This window comes from Gouania willdenowi, chromosome 8, assembly GCF_900634775.1.
Source record: "Gouania willdenowi chromosome 8, fGouWil2.1, whole genome shotgun sequence".
Classification (NCBI taxonomy): domain Eukaryota; kingdom Metazoa; phylum Chordata; class Actinopteri; order Blenniiformes; family Gobiesocidae; genus Gouania; species Gouania willdenowi.
In genome coordinates, this window is record NC_041051.1 from 12,881,331 (window position 1) to 12,902,799 (window position 21,469).

Sequence of the window (21,469 nt, forward strand, 5' to 3'; positions counted from 1 at the left end):
TTATAGTGGAGGAAACAGACGCTCTGCATTTTCTCCCGTCAGCCTGTTCCTCTTTTTTTTTCATATATCTGACTGACCTCGCTGATTACCCTCTCACTGGGAACAGAGGACAGTTTCTCAAAGTTTTAAAAGCTCTCCTTCAGTCAGCGCATGCATCGCTGTGATGCGTGTGTCCCAGTGAGTGAGACGCAGAGAAGGAGGGAGAAGAACACACACACACACACGTCCAAACCTCCAGCCAGGTCGCTAAATACAACTGCGATGCCGACAACACCACGGAACAACGTCGGCATTACTTAATCCTATAACCAGTGTTCGTAGCAGCTACCGTACAAATACATATAGCCACAATGGCGAGCAGTTTTATAGCCGAGGCATTCGGCATTCCCGTTAACCATTTGGACCCATAAACTGGTTTAGCGTATAGTTTCAAGCAAAACACATGTCGAGCATGCATTTTGCATTCGTGTTTCCACTTTTAAACTGTATAGTAATATTTCAGCTAAGTTAAACAGTTAAAATAATGCTTTGAAAGTTTAACATTTACAATTGTGTTAAAGAGCTTCCTCCAGCGCTCTCCTAGTGGAGGAGGGGCTCTGCATCTGCACTACGGCAGCCTCTCCAGCAACATGGAGCAGCCTGTGGAGGACTATCTGTATATAATGGGATCGGCCAACGCAGCAGCCCGAATCGGCCGATGCCGACACAAGTTAAACACGCAAAAATCGGCCGATGAATCGGTTGATCACTAGTTTCTACCTAATATATTGTTACTCACATGGCGCTGTTTTAGAGTTCATAAATGTATCCATACTTAGAGCCTGAGAAATTTTCATATTTTGAATTTAATTTATTGGTGTTATTTTGTTTAAAAAAGAATTGTACATTTTGACAAACTTTTTACTTTATACAGATGCCTTTGTGGAAAATAAATTAAGTTCCAATTCAGCAAGATTTCGTCTCTTCCTTTTTAAGTTTATACATGAGATGTTTACTGTATGCAAGTTAACCGTGGCAATATTTATTACCAAAAATAAACGTGGGGTGTGAAAGTAACTTGTAACTTTTAATTTGAGTATTATTTAATTGAGCTACTTTTTTACTTGTACTTGAGTATTTTACGTATGACTTCCCTGTACTTGAGTACAATTTCAAGTAACAGTACTTCTACTTGAGTAGGATATATCAGTACTCTTTACACCTCTGTGTATTGAGGAAGTTGTGGCATGTTACGCATTTGCTCTTCTTTTGACTACAACTCCCAGCAGTCAACGCGACTCGTAGCAACTTTTGGTCCTTCTAGCGACCCTTACTAAGCGTCACGAGTTGCACCGCTGGTCATGTGGCTATGAAGAGTAACAACAGTTAGCCTCCAATGACAGCTTTGAATTAAGCTTATTTAAAAACCCGCAGGAACAAGCTAGCGGTGTAGCACCATGGCTAACATCACCAAGAAAGTGTCGTGGTCCAGCCGACCGGACGAGACGGGGGCTACCGGAGAGACCACACCGCTGCTCAACGGCTCCGAGCAGCCCAGACACTCCAGACAGGTAGAGCTAGCTCAGTAGCTCAGTAGGGCTCAGAGCCCCCAGCTGTGGACAGATGCTGTGATTGCTGCATGGTTTTAGAGATTTAATAGGGCTTTACAGGCAGTGCCGTAGGAGGGCTTTGCTTTGTTGCGGTCTGTTGTGCAACTCAACTCGGCTCCATTTAAGTTGTATTGTGCTTCTGTTTAGATAGGGCTGGGCAATATGGACCAAAGTCATATCACCATATTTTTTTGTCTAAATGGCGATGCATGATATAAATGTCGATATTTTTAATTCAAATAAAGTCTGACCAGAAAGACAATTCTGGGTTAAATGTGTTGATGCAAAATGTCACACAGGCACAGGTATTAACAAACAGCTGCACAATGTGTGCCATGTTTGATCTCAATAAAGAAATGCATGCATTTGTTATTTCAAATGCCCTGTATGCTCAGAAAAAAATTATCAAAAAAATATGGTAAAAAAAAAAAAAAAAACAGCCTGAAAAACCGAAAAAATTCAAGCAAAAAAACATGAAAAAATTACCTGAAAAAAAGGGTAAAATTGCCCAAAAAATTATACATTTTTTTTTCAATTGAATGCAATATGCTTCCGTACATGACACAGGAGCAAAAGACTACCAAAATAGAATGAGGAACTTGACTTAGTAACTGTCAACACAAGGACTGTAAAGCCACTGATAAATAAGAAAAGACAAACTTGTGCAATTTTTTTTTTGCATTGTATTTGTTTTCAAAGGTAAAGATGCTCAAATCACATGGAGTGAATGTAGATATATGTGTTTTTTTAATTCCACACATTTGCATCAGCCATCAGTGAGACTTGACTGAACATTGGTAATAATTTAATGAATTTACACTTAACAGTAGAACTACACAATCTATCATTTTCCCCCCTGAACTGGAGCCTTTAAATGTCTTACACGTGGACGTCAGCAGTAAAGACGCTGGATCCCTAAAGTAGATGCAGTAGATTAATTCAACAGCTGTTGATAATTTTTAAATATTTCTAATGTCCATTAAAAAGTCATAAAAGAGAGAGCAATCAAGCATTCCTGACATCTTAGTTCTCTTTACTTTAGTTTTCTGATGTAATGATCACTTCTATCACAGCGGGGGTCACAAAAATGTGATTGTCTGACCCACATTATCAACATTCATGTCAGCATTTAGAATAACCACCCACCTGAGCATTTATAAAGGAAACAACAAAGGGATTTTTTTTTGTTTTGTTTCATATATTTTCTGGTCATTTTGTTATATTTATCTTGTTTGTTTTTGTTTTGTGTAATTTTGTTGTTTTTGCATTTTTGGAGTCATTTTGTTTTTTTTTCTGGCATGTTTTCGTAGAAAGTGAGATGTTTGCTGTCAACAGATGGGCTATACATTGCTCCACATAGCCACATCTAATTCTGTTGCTGTCTGTGATGTCTATAGATGTCTGGAGAAGGCGCCATATTTCACATAGGCAGACACGGCGCAGGGGATTTGGAAGAAGAAATGACGACAGAGGAGGTAAAGTCAGAGCTACAAACCTTATTGCAGTCTGCAAGTGAATCTTGTGATTAATAAATATTTTTTAATAGTGAAGCCTTTTTTGTTAAGTTGAGTTATCCTATGTTAAACCAATGCAAAATATCAAAAGATGAAGTTTTCACCACTTAAAGCTACTATCTGCAGTTTCTGAGAGAACATTTTGACGTCCCGCCCCCAACAGCTCTACTTCCTTTCCTGCCTCTGCCAATCTACCAGAAGCCACGCCTCTACGTTCGTGCACGCACATTGCAAAACATAACAAAGTCGCGTAACTACAAAAACTACACATTCGTTAGTGCAATAACTTTTGATTAAAACATGTTTATTATCTGTCCATTGGAAATTTTGCCAAATCCTGGTTCATTCAGAATTCTTTTAAAAGCAGAAAGTTCCTCCGTCTTTGAAAATCAGCTCCGAGATAAATTCTGTTGCGGTCACAAAGACGTTTATCCACAAGCTTTTCTTTTGTCTTTTAGTAGAAGTTTTATACGTTGGCAATCGTGGAATGGGTAACTTTGGTGTTTCGGAGCGCTCCTCCATGACGCTCTGCTGCTCGGAGTGATACTTGTTTGAGACGCGCGGCTTTGTTTCCGTGCACAGTTTACGCAGCACGCGCATTCACTTTGATTGACAGTCTTCGCTCCAGGAAGTTGAAGCCTATTGGCTGGGCACACTCGGTGATCGTTTCCATTTGTATAGGGGTCTATAGGAAGAAGGAGGGACTTATATACATTAATGTATATGAATGACCACTGGCAGTAGACCATAGTAAAAGACTATTAGGTATTTTTTCACGTTTTAAAATAATCATACCTAAACATAGATTTCTCAGAAACTCCGGATATCAGCTTTAATCAGATATTTGTTTTTGTAGATGCAGCCTGTGATAAAAGCTGAAGGTTGAGATGGTTGTCTTTTTTTACATTTTTGTTAGTTGCTCCGTTCTAATTATGGCTGATGACTAAAATGGGAAAACTGAAGCAGAACTGAGCTTCTTAAGGATGACAATGTATGTGGATTCATCCAGATTTGTTGTACCATGTGTGGGGAAACTAATGATTTCCATCATATGTTGTAAAGGACATGTCGTTGCATTTTCATGAATTGTGGAAGCAACAATCATAGAAAGATAAGGCAACACAGTCCAATAATGTAGTAAATGATGAATTCAGTGATGACACTGAATCTTCAAGGGTTTCTTTTTTTATTTTATTTTTTACCTCCACGTAGCTATTTAAGATTTCTGTCAAACAAATTGTGTTTCATCAAATGATGGGTGTCTGACACCAGTTTTCTTGTTTATCATTAGAAAAGTTGGAGTGTTTTCACTTAAATGCATGTGTGAGGTTCTTAACCGCGGGATTATAATTTAATAGTGCATCACATTTGTGCTTTCTCTAGGTCACGGGCATTAAGTTAAGAAAAACATCATGTGCTCTTATTTTAGAGATATTTTTTAAAGATATTTTGTTTTTCGTGTTGTTGGTAATCATAAATGTGATGAATGAGTTGTCCCAGAAAAACCTTAAAAAAAAAATCACTTTGCTACTATTTCAGTGAGAAACTGTGATATCTTTGGTTAAATTAGTAAATGTAAGTGCATGAAATTTGAGTTAACAGTTGGTTGAAATTGAGAATATTCTTGTTAGTTGAGAACCACTGGCCTCCGCCCTCCTAACGCTACATGTGGATGTGAAACTGAGCACAGTTGGTTTTCCTGTAACTGGATGATAACCAGTGTTTCCTCCAGCAATAAACACTCTGTTTGCCTCCTTATATAATCCATACACATTACATACACATTATTTGTATGTCCATAAAAACCTTTTTTTTGGTCATTTCACTGTGCGTAACATTAACTTTTTTTTCCTCTGGGGTTAAAATGTTGATGCAATTTCTTCTTGTGTGTGTTATTTTGCTAGTTTAGTTTATTTTTCTTCCAATAATGTCAGTGATCTGTGTGTTTCACAGGAGTTTCTAAGAGGGCGGCCCAAAGAAATTCCACACAATGAAAAGCTGCTGTCACTTAAATTTGAGGTATTGCTAATTTAAAGGTCCTGGAAATCCAAGGCCCGATGTGAATTGTTCTGCTGGTTAACATAAATTAAAATGTCCAGTTCACACCACTGTAGAGCAGGATAGGCATGCAGTATTTTTTTTCATTGTCTGTTCTATTTCAGAGTCTGGACTATGACAACATTGAAAACCAGCTATTTCTAGACGAAGAGAGGAGGATGAGTTACATGGTTAGTGCAAGAGAATTGTTTAAAATATTTCTTCATTTGTTTCATTTTGAATAACTTAATGAAGATGTGCTTAATACACATTTCTCTGAGTCAGCATCGTCCTGTATTTTATTCTCCATGTTTGTGCCTTTGATGTTTTCAGGGTTTTCGCTGCCTGGAGATCAGTCGCTGGGTGATCTGTGCTCTGATTGGCTTTCTGACCGGCCTCATTGCCTGTTTTATAGATATAGTAGTGGAGCAGGTTGCTAAGGTCAAATACAATGTGATCAAAGAGAGTATCCTGCATGTGTTACATAATGAACCCAGAAGGAAAAACAATGTCAACTTACATGAGACACACCATTATTCTGTTTGTGAACGGTGTTGTTTTTTGTGTTGTCAGATGGTTGAGAGTTTATGGAATCTCTCAGAGCAACGGTAATTGAGGGTTATTTTACTCACTGACTAATTGCAGGAAAAGCCTTTTTTTTTCTTTTTTTTTTTTAAAGAAAAAGGTTTTTGTTGTTGGAAGCTTTCACAGCTTGCTTTCAGGACAACCCAAAGCTTCCTTAACTTATTCTTCTCAGATATCGAAACATTCACAGAGGCAGGAGGACTGTCCATCTCCCTCATCCTCTGGGCTGTTCTAAACTGTTCCTTTGTCATTGTGGGGGCCATCCTTGTTGCTTTTTTTGAGGTAAGACTGAAAATAATATTTTTTTATTTTATCTTTTAGTCAGAATAATCATTTTAAAGCATTTTCTCCTTTTTTCCTATGATTTATTATATTTTTGAATCACATTTCTGAATCTTTGGCATTTGAAAATTGACACATTGCTCAATAAGTTATTGTCCTTGAAATGTCAATGTGGTAATGAGTATTACATCTGCTTCCAACAACGCAAAGATACACATTTCCCTATTTGGTTTAAAGCTTTTAGACACAAAAGTGTGTGGCCATACCAGCCTGTCATTGCTTTTTGGATCTCAGAAACTAAGCAAGTCTGGGCCTGGATAGTAGTTGAAAGGGAGACCACTGAGAATTCCAGGTGCCACAGTGGGGGACAGTCACCCTTGTGGTATCTGTCATTGTGTTCTATTAATAAAAGTGAGCGCTACAACTGTTTGAAGGGAAAGATTTAAGTTTTTAAAAGTCACGTTCATTTGAATTTTTGTTCTCCTGCCTTCATTATTTATTTTATTACAAAGTATTGTATAATTTTTTTTCTTTGCTGTTTAATTCTACCACTGTTTTAACCAGCCTATTGCTGCAGGAAGTGGTATTCCTCAAATAAAATGTTACCTGAACGGAGTCAAAATCCCAAGAGTGGTACGACTCAAGGTACGCATGCACACCGACACAGGAACGTTAAAGTCGTGGTATCTTTGGCTGAAACATTCTTTGCAGTTCTCGTGTTTGTTGTTTACAGACGCTGGTAGTGAAAGTGTGTGGAGTTATCTGCTCAGTAGTCGGCGGTCTTGCTGTCGGTAAGGTAAGAGCAACTGGAAGTTAAAGCAATGTGTTTTTAGAATATGTACAACGATGTATTAGGGCCACATCTATCTATAATATCTAACTATCTATAAAGCAAAAAAAGGTCTACATGCGTGCGTGTGTGTGGAGCGAATATCTCCCCGACGCGGTATGAGTTCGACCTGAAACTTTGTCAAGGGCTTCCAAATACCACAAGTGTGTGCATTGGTTATTTTGGAGTAATTTGGTGTTGCAAAACGTTCATTTTATTTTTAAGATTACAGCTCCCTCTCAGTGGTGAGCACGGTATTGAGCGCGCTACTTCCGGTTCTGGGTCGTATGACGTCACTGTGTCGCAGTTTGTTTGGGTTTAAAAAAGGTCAATATTAAAAACGCTTTTGTACTGCTAAAAGTTATTTAAGTTAATCACTCATGGTTATTTAAGATTATCCCGTGATCCCAGACTTCCTTTAAATCGCGGGTCACGGACTTCACTTTCTCCGGGGCAGCGGCTGTGCTGAAAAAAACACGCGCACGCGCACGCGCACGCGCACACACACACACACACACACACACACACACACACACACACACACACACACACACACACACACACACACACACACACACACACACACACACACACACACACACACACACACACACACACACACACACAATAGAAACGCACAAAAATATACAAAAAGGCTCCAAAAACACACAAAATGACTAAAAAAATACTCAAAACTAAATATTAAACACGCCAAAAATAAACAATTAAACACACAAAGAACCGTCTTACACAGTCATACACTCACACTACCGTGGGAACCGAATTGTTCACTAGTCTTTTCCCCGCTTATGCCTGCCCTTTCCCCAGCCTCCCAGCCAATCAACACTGAGAACACATGTAAACAAAGACACACATTGGCAGAGAAAGCTGCATGTAACCATGATGCCTTCTCTGCCATGGGAAATCTCAGCATCAGTTAACCACTGATTACACACAAGTGGAACATAATCAGAACTTAGAACCCAGTCCGTTACAGTATGCAGACCAGACCGGGCAGCCCGTGCTTGGAGCGCAGACCTGACTGAAGCACGCGATCATATTTGTTCCCTGCGCTCCGGCAGCGAGTGAGGAATGCGCAAAATCAGCAAATAATATTCAGTGAATGTGAACGCTGAACAACTAAATGCAACACAACGCCGGCAATATCCTGTCCCACTACTAGCAGAAATCACTTTAATATAGAAGCGTTTTTGTGTTTATTAAAAAATAATATTAATGTAATAGAGATTAAATGTTCAAAATGAAGCCCGACCCGACAGACTCTACATCCAAACTTCATACACATACTCATTTGGCCATAATTGACAACTGTACTTAAGCTCCCACTATATGAATACATACTTCCAATGGACACTGTACTAGTTAAAATTAAAATAAATCTGAGCACTAGGAGAATAAAGTTGTAATATTTTGAGAATTGAATCATAATTTTATGAGAATAAAATGAACGCAACTAAAACCGATAGCCTTGAAGTCAGGTTCTTTTGCGGAACAAACACCAACATCTGCAAAGTGGTTGTACTGAACTGATAACATTGTGGTGATGATGGGTCAAAAGGCTCAGTATTTCACCATGTGTGAAACCTAAAGAGGAAGTATAATCTCACTAAATGCTACACATTCTCCATAACGCATATTCTCCTAATTCTCAAAATATTACGACTATAATCTCGTAGTGCCCAGATTTTTTTTATTTAATGTGGCCCTAATAAGCCTTTGTAAAAATGTAAATAAGAAGTTATGTCTTATTTTTCCAGTCGCTGTGAAGAAAATTCTCACACTTTTCTTGTTTTTCCCCCATTCTGCAGGAAGGCCCCATGATCCACTCCGGTGGTGTTGTTGCTGCAGGAGTTTCTCAGGGCAGGAGTACCTCTTTGAAGAGAGACTTTAAGGTCAGTGTAAAAGAAGCTGCAGCTGTCACAATATTGCTGATTTATAAATATATAATTATAAAAATGTCCTTTTTTGTGTGTGTGTGTAGATTTTTGAATATTTTCGAAGAGATACAGAGAAAAGGGACTTTGTCTCCGCTGGAGCTGCTGCTGGTGTTTCTGCTGCGTTTGGAGCACCAGTTGGTAACGCAGAGCTCACCTTTCTCTGTTTTGTTTGATTTTTAATCAGCCTTAGTAGTTTAGTTGTTAGAGACAACAGTAAAATAGTGTGACAGCCTGATAAATCTCAAGACAAATAACTTATTTTATATGACGTTGCTGTTCAGCTGCAGAGGCTATGGTATCACAATGTAGCTAAATGTAACAAAAAGGCCCAAATTATACCTGTGATGAGCTTTCTCTCACACTTAGTTCCTCTTTTATCATATAAAACATTGTAAACCCTGAAGGTGCTGAAGCAAAACAAAAGCTTGACCAAACTTTTGTATCACGATTAGTCGATCCATGAGTTTTGGACTTTAGATAAACTACAGAAACTAAAGAGAAGAGTGAAAAATGCTAAAAACTGACTTTTGTTTTCTTCTGATCATGTGACAAAAGAGTTGAGCCCAGTTAAATGTTTGACTCGATACAGTGAGGTCACCTCGAGATTTTACATGTAGATAAGCAGGTTAGAGAATTAATTGTGCTTAGTATGTTTGTTTGTTTTTTTTAATTTGATGGATTGTGTTTGGGTCGACAGGTGGAGTTTTATTCTCCCTGGAGGAGGGAGCTTCTTTCTGGAACCAGATGTTGACGTGGAGGATTGTAAGTCAATATTCCTTGTTTGTACCGCCATTATAAATACCACTTAACACACTGTTCACCCATATTAATATTACCATCAGCATGTCTTTGAGCAAGACAACAAGTTTATTGTGTAGAGCTGGCCTTTTTTAAGGGTTAATTTAATTTAATGTAGCATATCTGATCCAGGCTACACAGATTAAGAAGGCAGCACTGTTTTGTCACAACGTTAGACAGGCAGCTTTAATGTTATGGCTGTTATCTGTAAATAATGATGTCAAATTAGACTTCGGCTGTGTTTAAAATGGCATAACTAGTGTGCCCACCATGCATACCTCAAAAATGTTAGTATGACATTTCAAACACAGCCTAAATGAAAATCACTTTCTTCCTGTTCAGTTTATCATTTTTCATCTTTTTTTACCCACAGTTCTTTGCCTCCATGATCTCCACTTTTACTCTTAACTTCGTCCTCAGTGTTTATCACAAAAAACCTGGAGAACTTTCCAATCCGGGTCTCATCAACTTTGGACGCTTTGAGAGTGATGTAGGAGACTTTTTTACTTCTATATTCCACAGCTCTACAGTGTGTTTGTTGGTTTGTGTCACATGATGTGCAATTTTAATCTGTTTTCTAGAGCTTGGCCTATACCTTCTATGAGATTCCCCTGTTCATTGCTATGGGAGCTATAGGTAATCCAGATTATTCCCATTCATGTTTTTATTTGCACAGACAAACTGCTGTGTTCACATTTAGATATTTTAATTCTCTTTCTGCGCAGGTGGATTACTGGGTGCACTTTTTAACTTCCTTAATTATTGGCTTACTATTTTCAGGATCAGGTAAGACTTTCCTCTGAATCTAGAACCAATTCTAATGACTGAACAAACTGAACAAACCCGAGGTGACGTACGCGGAACTTCCTTTCGTGCCAAAATAATCAACTCAATGAAAACACGCGTTGCTGTTGGATGTTGGCAAGCTGTATTTTTTCCCATTGGTAATGTTTAGCTAGTTGGCTGATTAAGCCTTTATCAGTAATTACAATTTGTGTGTTGTAATTTGGACATTTCAAGTTATCTGTTATTCGTAATAACTTCCTGAATAAACACAGGCATGCTGTTAGTCGAAGGAAATATTCTGTTAAAGAAAATTGAATGAATCAATGATGCATGAAGCTAATTTGAAGCTTTTTATTCACACTTTTACAGATAAATTAAGGAGAAAGTTGGAAAAAAAAATTCAGTTACAGTTTTAAGATTTAATGTTTTTGTCCATGTACACATACTACACAATGTACACATATAAAAACTTATATACTGTATCACAGATTCTCACAGTACATGACACTGTTTGATAAGTGTAATATATTAGAAGAGTGAAGAAAAAGCAAGCAGAGGTTTGACTAAGTGAAAAATTAATTATGTAATATTAGATGGGTGATTGTTGGCTTTGCTTATTAATACGATATAACACTAATTACAAAACTAACAAGTTAACACTTGTTATGGATGGGTAACTTTAAAAAACAATTGTAAATAGAAGAAAAGAATCTGTCCTGACGGCCTGCAGTCTTGTAGGCTATGAGTTTGTCACCAACCAGCACACCTCAAAGTCTAAAGTCTAAACCAGACATGCAGCCCTCAGTCCAGTTTTGAACTGACCCCAAAACAAAGTTGTAATTCATAAAGTTGGAAGTTATATGAAGCCCAACATAATGCACAAAACTCCAGAAACGACAGCAGAATGCACAAACTGTCAATAAAAGTACACAAAATACTAACAAAGACACTAAACAACCACCTAAACACAAAAAACAACATATACAAAAGGACTACAAAGACAAAGACAAAATGCCAACCAAAGTGACAGGAAAATACACAAAAAGACAATAGTAACACAAAAAATGTAACAAAAACACACAACACCTCGAATAACACAAAAAGGCAACAAAAATTAGCCATATTGACAACAAAATAGACAAAATTAATTCAAAAACACACAGAATGTCTAAAAACACCAAGAAAACCAGTGGAAAAGGACTACAAAGACAAAACTTTAGTTGTTTCCTGTATTAATGCTCATTAATTTTTCTAAATGCTAACATGAACGTTGATAATGTAGCCTTTGGATCAAACATTCACATTTCTGTGGGCCCAGATCTGAAGTTGCCCATCGCTGGTCTAAACTATCACTTATTCACTCATCCTTATATAGCCTGATGTCTTGCACATGGACAGGCGTATTTAGAATTTGAACTGCCAACCATTTGATTATAAGACAACACGCTTTATCACCTGAGCCACCTTCTTCCAATTCGTCTTATTAGTAACTGTAAATGAGGTTTATTTATTAGTTTATCAGTTTACCTCTCAAAGCAGGTTTGTTTAAGGTTTGATCAAAGGCGTTTACTGGCAGAATAGCAGAGCTGGCACGTCTCCCATGTTTTCTTTTCTTTTTGTTTTCTTTCGGGAAAGTCCAAACTGAGGTCAACACTTCAATCACATGTTTTACACTCTTTGGTAGAGTACAGGCTGAACTATTGCTTTGCTTGATGTCGGCTGTGTTGTTTTGTAGATACGTTCATCGGCCATGTCTGCAAGTGATGGAGGCCACGTTGGTGGCTGCAGTGACCGCAGCCGTATCATTCACCATGATCTACTTCTCCAATGACTGTCAGCCTCTGGCACCTGATAATACTGAGGTGTACCAACTGCAGGTGAACACACACACACACACACACACACACACACACGCACACACACACGCGAGCAATGTGTTTTCATAGTTCTCATTCAGCTGGTTCAACCGGCACACACAGGTTTATTTTAGATGCATCTCCTCTTACTTTCAATAACAACGTCGTCCCTGAAGCTAAAGCCTGTTATGAAAAATGAGTTTCCTGGATTGCTGTGCAGTACTTTACAGTTTTATACAAGACGCATGACAAAGTGTCTGTGCTGGTTATGCTGTTTTATGAGCCGGTTTTTTATGTATGCGTCTTTGTGAGGTGCGGTCTGACTTATTGATAGGTCCCTTCTGTGTTTTATCACACAAATCATTGTGTTGTTTTAGGCATGAATAGAACTAAACACACAAAAAATGAATGCAAACCACCTTTGTTATTTTTAGGTTAGTGAAGCTACAGCTAAAGTTTTCTTACAATTAATTTATTAGGAGTTTCTTTTTGGAGTTTAAAATATATATACAATGCCACAATCTCACAGTGTCTCTCTAAATTCTAGGAGTGTGCATTTCAACAAATGGTGAAAATAATTTGATTCAGCCTTTGTTTTCTTGAGATGTAAGGAATATTTTAGTTTTTACCTTGTACTGATGTTGTCCCCAATGCACAGCCTGCCCTGATTCAATTGGATCTTAAATCAGAAATAACATGACCACAAACAACAGATTCCCAGCCTTCCTTCAATTGGGCATCTTAATCCTTTACAAAATAAATTAGTTATTCGCCTTTTCAATCAGAGCTATTACAGTTGAATTATTCTGAGCATTTAACCAGGGTTTCTCAACTCGCTGTCGGCCTTGGACCTGTTTTCAGTGGGAATGTAGGGGTGTAATGAATTAATTAAAAATTAAAACAAATCTGTTTTTTATTATTTCCAAAATGTTGTAACATTCCTGAGAAAATGTAGGTGAAAAACATTATTTTACTGTGAAGGGTAATTATTTATGCTGCCACTTGTTGTTTATTCAAAGTTTTGACACTTTGGTAACTTGTTTACCTGCTGTTTCTCTTTTTAAATGTTTCTTTTCAGGTTTTTTTTTTAAAAAAAATATCTTAGCTGTTTAGCTCTGTAGCACCACCATCTTCTAGATGAAGTGGATTTGGCAGTACCTCTGTACTTTAAGGAAGTACAAATATTCCTCCATTTGGGTTGTATCTTGTTATCAAAGGGTGATTGTTGGTATCAAAGCCACACCAGTTGTTAAAGCCGAGTCACTTTTTTTTTTAACAATGCTTGTGTCACCCTATCACTGTGCCAACGAATGCATCTAAGCAAATTATAATTTCCAGTCACTGCCTCTGGCATTGGGCAAGCGACTTTGTTTGAACACTTGTCTGTGATGGAATGTCAATCCTAAAAATAAACGTCATGTTCCAGGTACATTGCTGACTCTGTGACATATTATGTTGCATCAAAATACGGCGATTGTGTGGTCACTCTGTTTTCTTTTTGTTTTGTTTGTCTAGTTGTTCTGTGCGGATGGAGAGTATAACTCCATGGCGACAGCCTTCTTCAACACTCCAGAGAAAAGCGTGACCAGCCTCTTCCACGATCAGCCAGGTAAAAGTGTGCTCGGGAGTAACCTCGGCCGCCGGTCACGTGGCGTTTCTCATGTTGCATGTCTCATTGATTAAGATGGCACCTATGATGACATCCTGCTGAAATTCTCTCTGAAAATGTTTGAAAACCTGCATGAATTAAAGTAAAAACCTTAAAATAAAAACCTGATATTGTAGATAAATGTATTTATAAACTTTTTTGTCTGATTATGTTCAAGAATGTAAAAGCAGAAAGAAAGTTTTACCATTATTTAGTGTTGTGTGTTGTATAAACTACTGGCATGGTTTGAAACGAAGATACAAGTGGGTTTGATTGAAGCTGTAAAACAATAGTGCTGGGTAAAAATATTCAAAGCTGGTTTACAGACATAATAACAACCACAGTAACCTCTTCAAACACAGATTATACTAATGTTATAGCAAACTTTCCATCATCCGCATGTTTCTATCATCCACATTTGGATGATAGAAACATGCATAGCGACATCCCTAAGTTGTTAACTCAGTGGTTCCCAAACCTTTTTGATCCCATTTTAATATCACAAATTTCTGGCGATAACAAAAAATACATTCTTCCCTCTAGAATTACATTTTGATCATGCTTGTTATACTGTGTTACAACAGAGTAGCCAGGATTAGTGATTTGAAAAAAAAAAGTTTATATTATTTTATTTATCATATGAATTATATTTTACTTATTATTTTTCTTATATATTATATTTTAGATTTATATTTGAGAAAGTGAAAATACTGTTGTTTTAAATTGTGTGTTGTGAATAATTAAAAAAAGAATGTTTTTTTAAAAAAAAAACAATTACTAGACATTTCAGGCGACCCCGTTTAAATTCCAGGCAACCCCACATGGGATCACGACCCTGAGGTTGAATAACACCATGTTAACCTATGATATATTTTGGCAATACTAAATTTCCCACCTTTACAGACCAAGCCAAACAAAAAGACATTCCAATATGTGCTCTTATCACCATTCCTCTTTGTGTGTGTGTGTTTTTAAAAAAGGAACCTACAACCCTCTGACGCTGGGTTTGTTCACGCTGACATACTTCTTCCTGGCGTGTTGGACCTACGGCCTGGCGGTGTCTGCAGGAGTCTTCATCCCGTCGCTCCTGATCGGGGCGGCCTGGGGTAGGCTATGTGGCATCCTGCTCGCCTCCATCTTCTCCTCCAGCTCGGTTAGTTAATCTGGCAATTGTTCCAGTTTGTTTTGGTGTTCTGTACTGAGATGAGGTTAAAGGCTGTACACAAATGTTTCTTCAGCTCACTGTTTTATCTTATTCTGTCAGACATGGGCTGATCCTGGTAAATATGCTCTGATTGGAGCTGCAGCTCAGTTAGGTGAGTCCATTTGACCACATTTATTAAATCTATTTTAAACCTCTATTTTTTTATTGAAAATAGAGGTAACAACTCTCTGTCCACAGGTGGGATTGTGAGAATGACTCTCAGCTTGACCGTCATCCTGGTGGAGGCGACGGGTAATGTGACATATGGACTCCCCATCATGCTCGTCCTAATGACCTCCAAGATAGTGGGCGACTACTTTCAAGAGGTGGGTGAAGAGGCAGAGACGCACTTCCTGTGAACCAGACAATCAGCTGGCTTTGAACTGTTTTCATTAGGGCTGGGCAATATCGACCAAAATTCATATTTCAATATTTTTTCTCAAAATGGTAATATATGTTATAAATCTTGACATTTTTAACTCAATAAAGTCTGATCATAATGACAATTCTTGATTTAATTTGCTGATGAAAATTCCACTAGGGCACATTTATCCGCTGTGCATGAGGCTCCTTTGTTTTTGGTCGGGCGGCTGACCATATACGGCCACCGTTGTGCGGTTGGGCCGCCTCGGGCTACATGGGCGGCCTTCGACAGGGGGCGCTATCACGCCCCTTTTCCCTTTTGGGCTCCCCGGTCGCTTACGGTCTGCTTCCAAGAGAGGGTGCCTTTGCTTTGTGTATGGCTCCTCTCTCCGTGGGTGCACCGGAGTCCTCTCCGTGTCCAGATCTCTGGTGCCACAGTGGGATCTGGTGGTGGTTTTGGAGGGTCTTAAACGTCCTCCTTTTGAACCACTGGAGGAGGCGGGCCTGAAGTTCGCCTCTCTTAAGGCTGTCTTAAGACAAGAGGGTTGTTGACATCCATGCGCTCTCGGTTCATCCGTCATGCGCTCATCTTTTCCCAGGTGATGCGAGGATCATCCTGAGACCCTTTTGTGCCGAAGGTTGTGGGCTCGTGTTCTCCCATTGACGTGTTGGCCTTTTCTGCCTCACAGGGTGAGCAGCGGCCGAATGTGTTATGTCCAGTTTGTGCGATCCGCACTTATATGGATATGACTAGGGGCCTCAGGAGGAGCGATCAGCTGGGCCAATCCCCTCAAGGGGAAGCCTGTTACTAAGTAACGCCTGTCACACTGGGTGGTGGAGGCTATTGCTTTGGCTTACTCGTGTCAGGGTCTGCGTGCACACTCGACTTGGGGTCTTGCCACATCCTGGGCATTGTTCAGTGGAGTGTCTGTTCAGGACATCTGTGCTGCGGCGAGTTGGACCTCGCATCTCACATTTGTCCGCTTTTACATGCTGAACGTTTTCGCACTGTGCGTGGCACGGGAGGTTTTGCTGTCCTGAAGTGATCAGACTCCTGCCCTGGGGGCTGGTACCGCTCGATAAGCATGTCTGCACTACGGGAGTTTCCATATCCCATAGTGAGACATCTCAAAAAATATTATGAAATAGAACTTTGGGTTATGTATATAACCCCGGTTCTATGAGTAATATGAGTGAGATGTCTCACCAGACTACCCTTCTTGCTCGAACGAGGAGAAGAGGTGCTTATTTTGAATGGTGCATGTTTGTCCGCATACTCCTTTTATAGGAGGTGGGTCTCCCCCTAGCGGACGGACGTGCTTCAACGGCCAATCAGAATTGGCAGATTGAAATAAATGCTTCTGAGGAATGCAGACAGAGGTTGCATCCCATAGTGAGACATCTCACCCATATTACTCATAGAACCGGGGTTATATACATAATCCAAAGTTTTAGATCTTAAGTAGGCTGCGGATTTTAGCAGGCGAAATGAGCAATTTCAACATTAATGTCCCCAAGCAATAGTGACACATATCAGTCCAATTTTCTCTTTTAAATGTCATTTTGTGACCAGTTTTTATTTAATTTGGGGGAAACTGTTTAATAATTTGAGGAAAATTGAGTTATTTGAACAATTTGACATTTAAAATGTCTGCTTTCATGTAATAAAAACATAGGAAAATTGCGATCCTCCAAATATTCTGGAGTTTCATTGAATTTGTGAATTTAGAATGGCTGAGATATCTTCAAATTGATTATTTAGCAATTTACACTATTATACACTATGATTTGGGCCTTGAGTTTGACACATGCTAGACTAGATCAGTATTTCTAAATGGGACTGTCTTCAGGAACCACCATCCCATGTTTAAATGTTTTTATTATCTAATCTTATTGTGCTATTAAAAACAACAACAAAGTGTGAAAGTTACTGCCACCTTTTACCAGAAGTGTAGATTAGTTAACACTGCATGAATAAATGTCCTTTAAAATAAATATACAAGATCTAATGGTTTTATTACAATTACATTTTTCAGTAAAATGGTCAGGACACAGAGGAACTTTGGGCTACTTTAGAGTTTTTTTTTATTATTACTGTAGCATCTAGAATGTTGGGGATTGAATTGAGTGTTTTTGCTTCAGGGCTTGTATGACATCCACATCAAGCTGCAGAGCGTCCCCTTCCTGCACTGGGAGGCTCCTGCCACCTCCCATTGGCTAACTGCCAGGTGTGTATGAGCTTTTTTTTTTTTTTTATGGCCTCATGACTCAGTGGTCATGTGTCTGACGCTTTAAATCTTTCCTCTCACGATCCAGAGAGGTGATGAGTTCTCCAGTCACGTGTCTGAACAAAATAGAGAAAGTGGGAACCATTGTCGACATCCTTAGCAACACGTCAACCAATCACAACGGCTTTCCGGTGGTTGTGCAGGTTATGGAGGGAGATGTGGTAATTGTTCAAAGAATCACTTATCAGCTGCTCATGTTGGGTGAAAGCATTTGTTTTTATTGATTACTCCCTGTTTCACAGCCAGCCAAGCTATGTGGACTCATCCTCCGCTCTCAGCTGATCGTTCTCCTCAAACACAAGGTATCCAACCTCGGTCAGCTTCACACGCAGGTATTCAACAGGAAGTATTTTCTGACAGAAAGGTTAACGGTAGGGGGGTGGGGGGCTTCTTCTCCTCCTGCAGGTGTTTGTGGAGTTGGCTCGATCTCGGCTGACTCAGAGAAAACTCCTGCTCAAAGACTTTAGGGACGCGTACCCTCGCTTTCCCCCCATCCAGAGCATCCACGTGTCTCAGGATGAAAGAGAGTGTATGATGGACCTGACGGAGTTCATGAACCCAACACCTTACACGGTTCCACAGGTAACAGATGGAAACACTGTTTTATATATATATATATACAGTATATTAGGTATAACCACTACCTCCCTCCCTCTGTTCACGGCCACCATCATTATACTTAAACTGGGTGCTGTGTCACCCGCTTCAATTTCTCCACACTTGTCACCAGACTGGCTGAACACAATATGCACAACTATAACATCACATTTCACACTCACCTTAAAACAGTCAACTCTTCCCCACCCCTTCAATTGTCCTACCCTGACTCCCTCTTCCCTGTTCCCTTCCCCCTCACCGAGGTGTAACACTGCCCTCTCTTTTTATATACTCCCTATAATAAAGTGTTTTTTACCCTTCCTTAGGGAATGCTGGTGATTGTCACAATTATGCAATAAAATAAAAGCATTTATTTAATTAATTGATAATAAAAAAAATATGCATTGCTGCTGCGAAAACATTGCACGACATGTAGGGCTGCACAATTATGGCTAAAATGATAATCAAGATTATTTTGGTCAATATTCACGATTATGATCACAATTATTTATCATGTTTATAACACTACTTTTAAACAAACATGTGTACAGTTTACAGTGCAAAGCTTTAAGCTTTAAATAACAATTATACCTTTTTTTGTTTTTAATTAATCCAAGAATTTAAAATGTACCAAAGACTAATAAAATAAATCCATTATTACAGAGTGAAGAGCTCATATTTTAAATGTAAATAATGCAAACTATCAGTTTTATTCAATCGTGGCAACCAAAATCGTGATCACAATGTAAATTTGATGAATTGTGCAGCTCTAGCTACATGTAGTGTTGACCAGCATGTGCAGAGAAGGGGATAAAAAAATAATAATGGTTAAGATTAAAAATAGTTTAGTATTTAGCATAATTATTTTTTAATTCAACACATTAATAGTTAAGTCTGTCTGTAAATAATCAAGCTCCTGTTATGTTTTGGAGGTGAATCTGAGTGTTGTATTTGGTATGTGACTGCACGAGTACAGAGTTCATATTATTTCGGGGAAAGAACACACACCTTTTTAATTAAAACCTGTTTGATTCTGTTGACGTAGAATAAGATTACTGTCAGGCAGTGATGCACTTCTAATACAGAGATGACCTCTGATTGGCTCATTTCACTGGATGGAATGAATTACTGTAGTTTGGATTTAATCTCTACATGTGTTTACATTCTATTCATACTAGCTCTGCTAAAGGCTTGGGTTAGATTGGAATGAAAACTAAATGCAAACCAAAATAAGACATTACTTTAATAAACTTTGATTCAATGTAATTCTCTGGAAATGTGTGCACATTTGGTGTTAAAATATGTCAAAGTAACTCCTGTGTTTTAGGAAACATCTCTGCCCCGTGTGTTTAAGCTGTTCAGAGCGCTGGGACTCAGACACCTGGTGGTAGTGGATGATGAAAACAGAGTGAGTGTGTTCAGCGTCAGCTTCACGTCTGTTATGTGTGTGTGTGTGTGTGTGTGTGTAGATAAATCAGTGCTGTGATGTTTTTGCTCTGTGATTGGCAGGTGGTTGGACTGGTTAGCAGAAAAGACTTGGCCAGATATCACCTGGGAAAACACGGGCTGGAGGAGCTTCATCTGGCCCAGACATAGAGCACAGACACAGAGACTCAGGCCATCCAGTGCCTCAAAAACTGTCCTTAAACCAGTAGCCATGCTGCTCAAAGGGGCCCCATTGAATGAGTTTTATTGATAATCAGTGGCTTTTGTTTTTTGAATTCATCACATTAGTGTTTTTCAGGTTCTCACAGTGGTCAAAAGTTGAAAATTAATTAAATTAAAAACATCTCTGCTTTGGAAGAATAGGAGAGAGTGCTTTAATAACTGTAAGACATATTTAAAATCATTTAAGTTAAAGAACTGATGGCAAAGGCACACAGCTTTACGTAGCTTTTCTTTGTTCTGCACTGAGGTTATTTATTTCAGAAGTTTAATGTGTTGTAATTTAAACTATACTTGTTGAGTTCATGTGTGGCGAAATTTTGGATTTTACACCCCGTGATTCATCTCTGTGCTTCTTTCCACATCTACATTTTTGAAGAAGTGATGATTTTGAATCACTCCACCTTTTTCTTCCTGTTCGCTCACCACTTCTTTGCACTGTGATCAGAAGAAACCACATTGGTTTCCATGTGTACAAAAATGTTGGGACAGTCTACTGTAGAAGCTTCCGTATGTTCTTCTGAAAGATGGGATGAATGTATTTTGCCTTTCGTGTTGCACATATTTTCTAACTACTGTGGAAAAACTAATAATGAATCCATGTAGTCTAAACACTTCCTCAGTGATCAGTGTTATTTTCTAGCTTAAGGCACTATTAATATTTTACATTCAGCTTGTCACGTTTACCTTTAATGTACGCTTCTTTTTATTGGATTTTAAACCATATTTGTACTGAGCTCTAATAAAGAATTAAAAAAAAATAGCCAGAGTACATATTAAATGGTGAGGTTTTAAATTAAATTAACTTTGATCCTAAGCTGTGTGAACAATACCATCAAATGGAGAAAAGGAATTGAACCATCAAACCCGTCAAATTTTACACAGTATTTTATTATTTAAGTTTATCCTTTTTTACCAGACTAAACATCACTACTTTTTTGGACTTCGTGACAGTCAATTTTCTGCGGCCCTGTATGTTACTGCTCAACCGCAGAAGTGTGGAGCAGTGGTTTTTGAACATTCTAGACTCAAGTACCCCTTTATCTTATTTTTGAATAAAAATTTGTTGTCTACATTTAGCTCAGAATATTATGAAAAACAACTACAAAGCATAATGATGAAATTATTGAGTGATAACATACATTTTAAAGAATATCATTTTGTAAAAAAGTGGAATAAACGGTATTTAGTGCCTCCTGAATATTTAGTTTTGTATTTTTTATATATAATTTCCCGTCATCTCTCGCCTTGTGTGGGACCAAAGCTGATCTTTGTATTTTCAGTTCATGTTCTAATAAAGATAGTTTCCATCATTTTAACTAAAAGTAAACAATACAAAACTCCACATTTTGAATGCTTTCATTTGTTAATTTTCCACCATCTCTCATCACTACCCCCTGTAGTGCCATCATGTAGCTGTTGGGAAGAAGGGGTCTGCAACTCTGGAACCTTCAGTGGCTGTTTTGCAAA

General features: G+C 38.5%; 1 protein-coding gene across 1 annotated transcript; it reads left to right on the forward strand.

Moving 5' to 3' along the window:
- The first annotated feature begins 1,307 nt into the window (after positions 1-1,307).
- Positions 1,308-21,200, forward strand: clcn7 (chloride channel 7). Its single transcript, XM_028455840.1, has 25 exons — positions 1,308-1,550; positions 2,987-3,064; positions 5,057-5,122; positions 5,266-5,331; positions 5,474-5,606; positions 5,898-6,007; positions 6,572-6,652; positions 6,741-6,803; positions 8,666-8,749; positions 8,839-8,932; positions 9,492-9,556; positions 9,966-10,082; positions 10,174-10,228; positions 10,318-10,378; positions 12,114-12,255; positions 13,750-13,843; positions 14,863-15,035; positions 15,147-15,198; positions 15,285-15,412; positions 17,592-17,677; positions 17,766-17,898; positions 17,980-18,039; positions 18,143-18,319; positions 19,662-19,742; positions 19,844-21,200. The coding sequence occupies exons 1-25, from the start codon at positions 1,437-1,439 to the stop codon at positions 19,928-19,930; spliced, it is 2,400 nt and encodes a 799-aa protein (XP_028311641.1). The 5' UTR covers positions 1,308-1,436; the 3' UTR covers positions 19,931-21,200.
- The last annotated feature ends 269 nt before the right edge of the window (positions 21,201-21,469 follow it).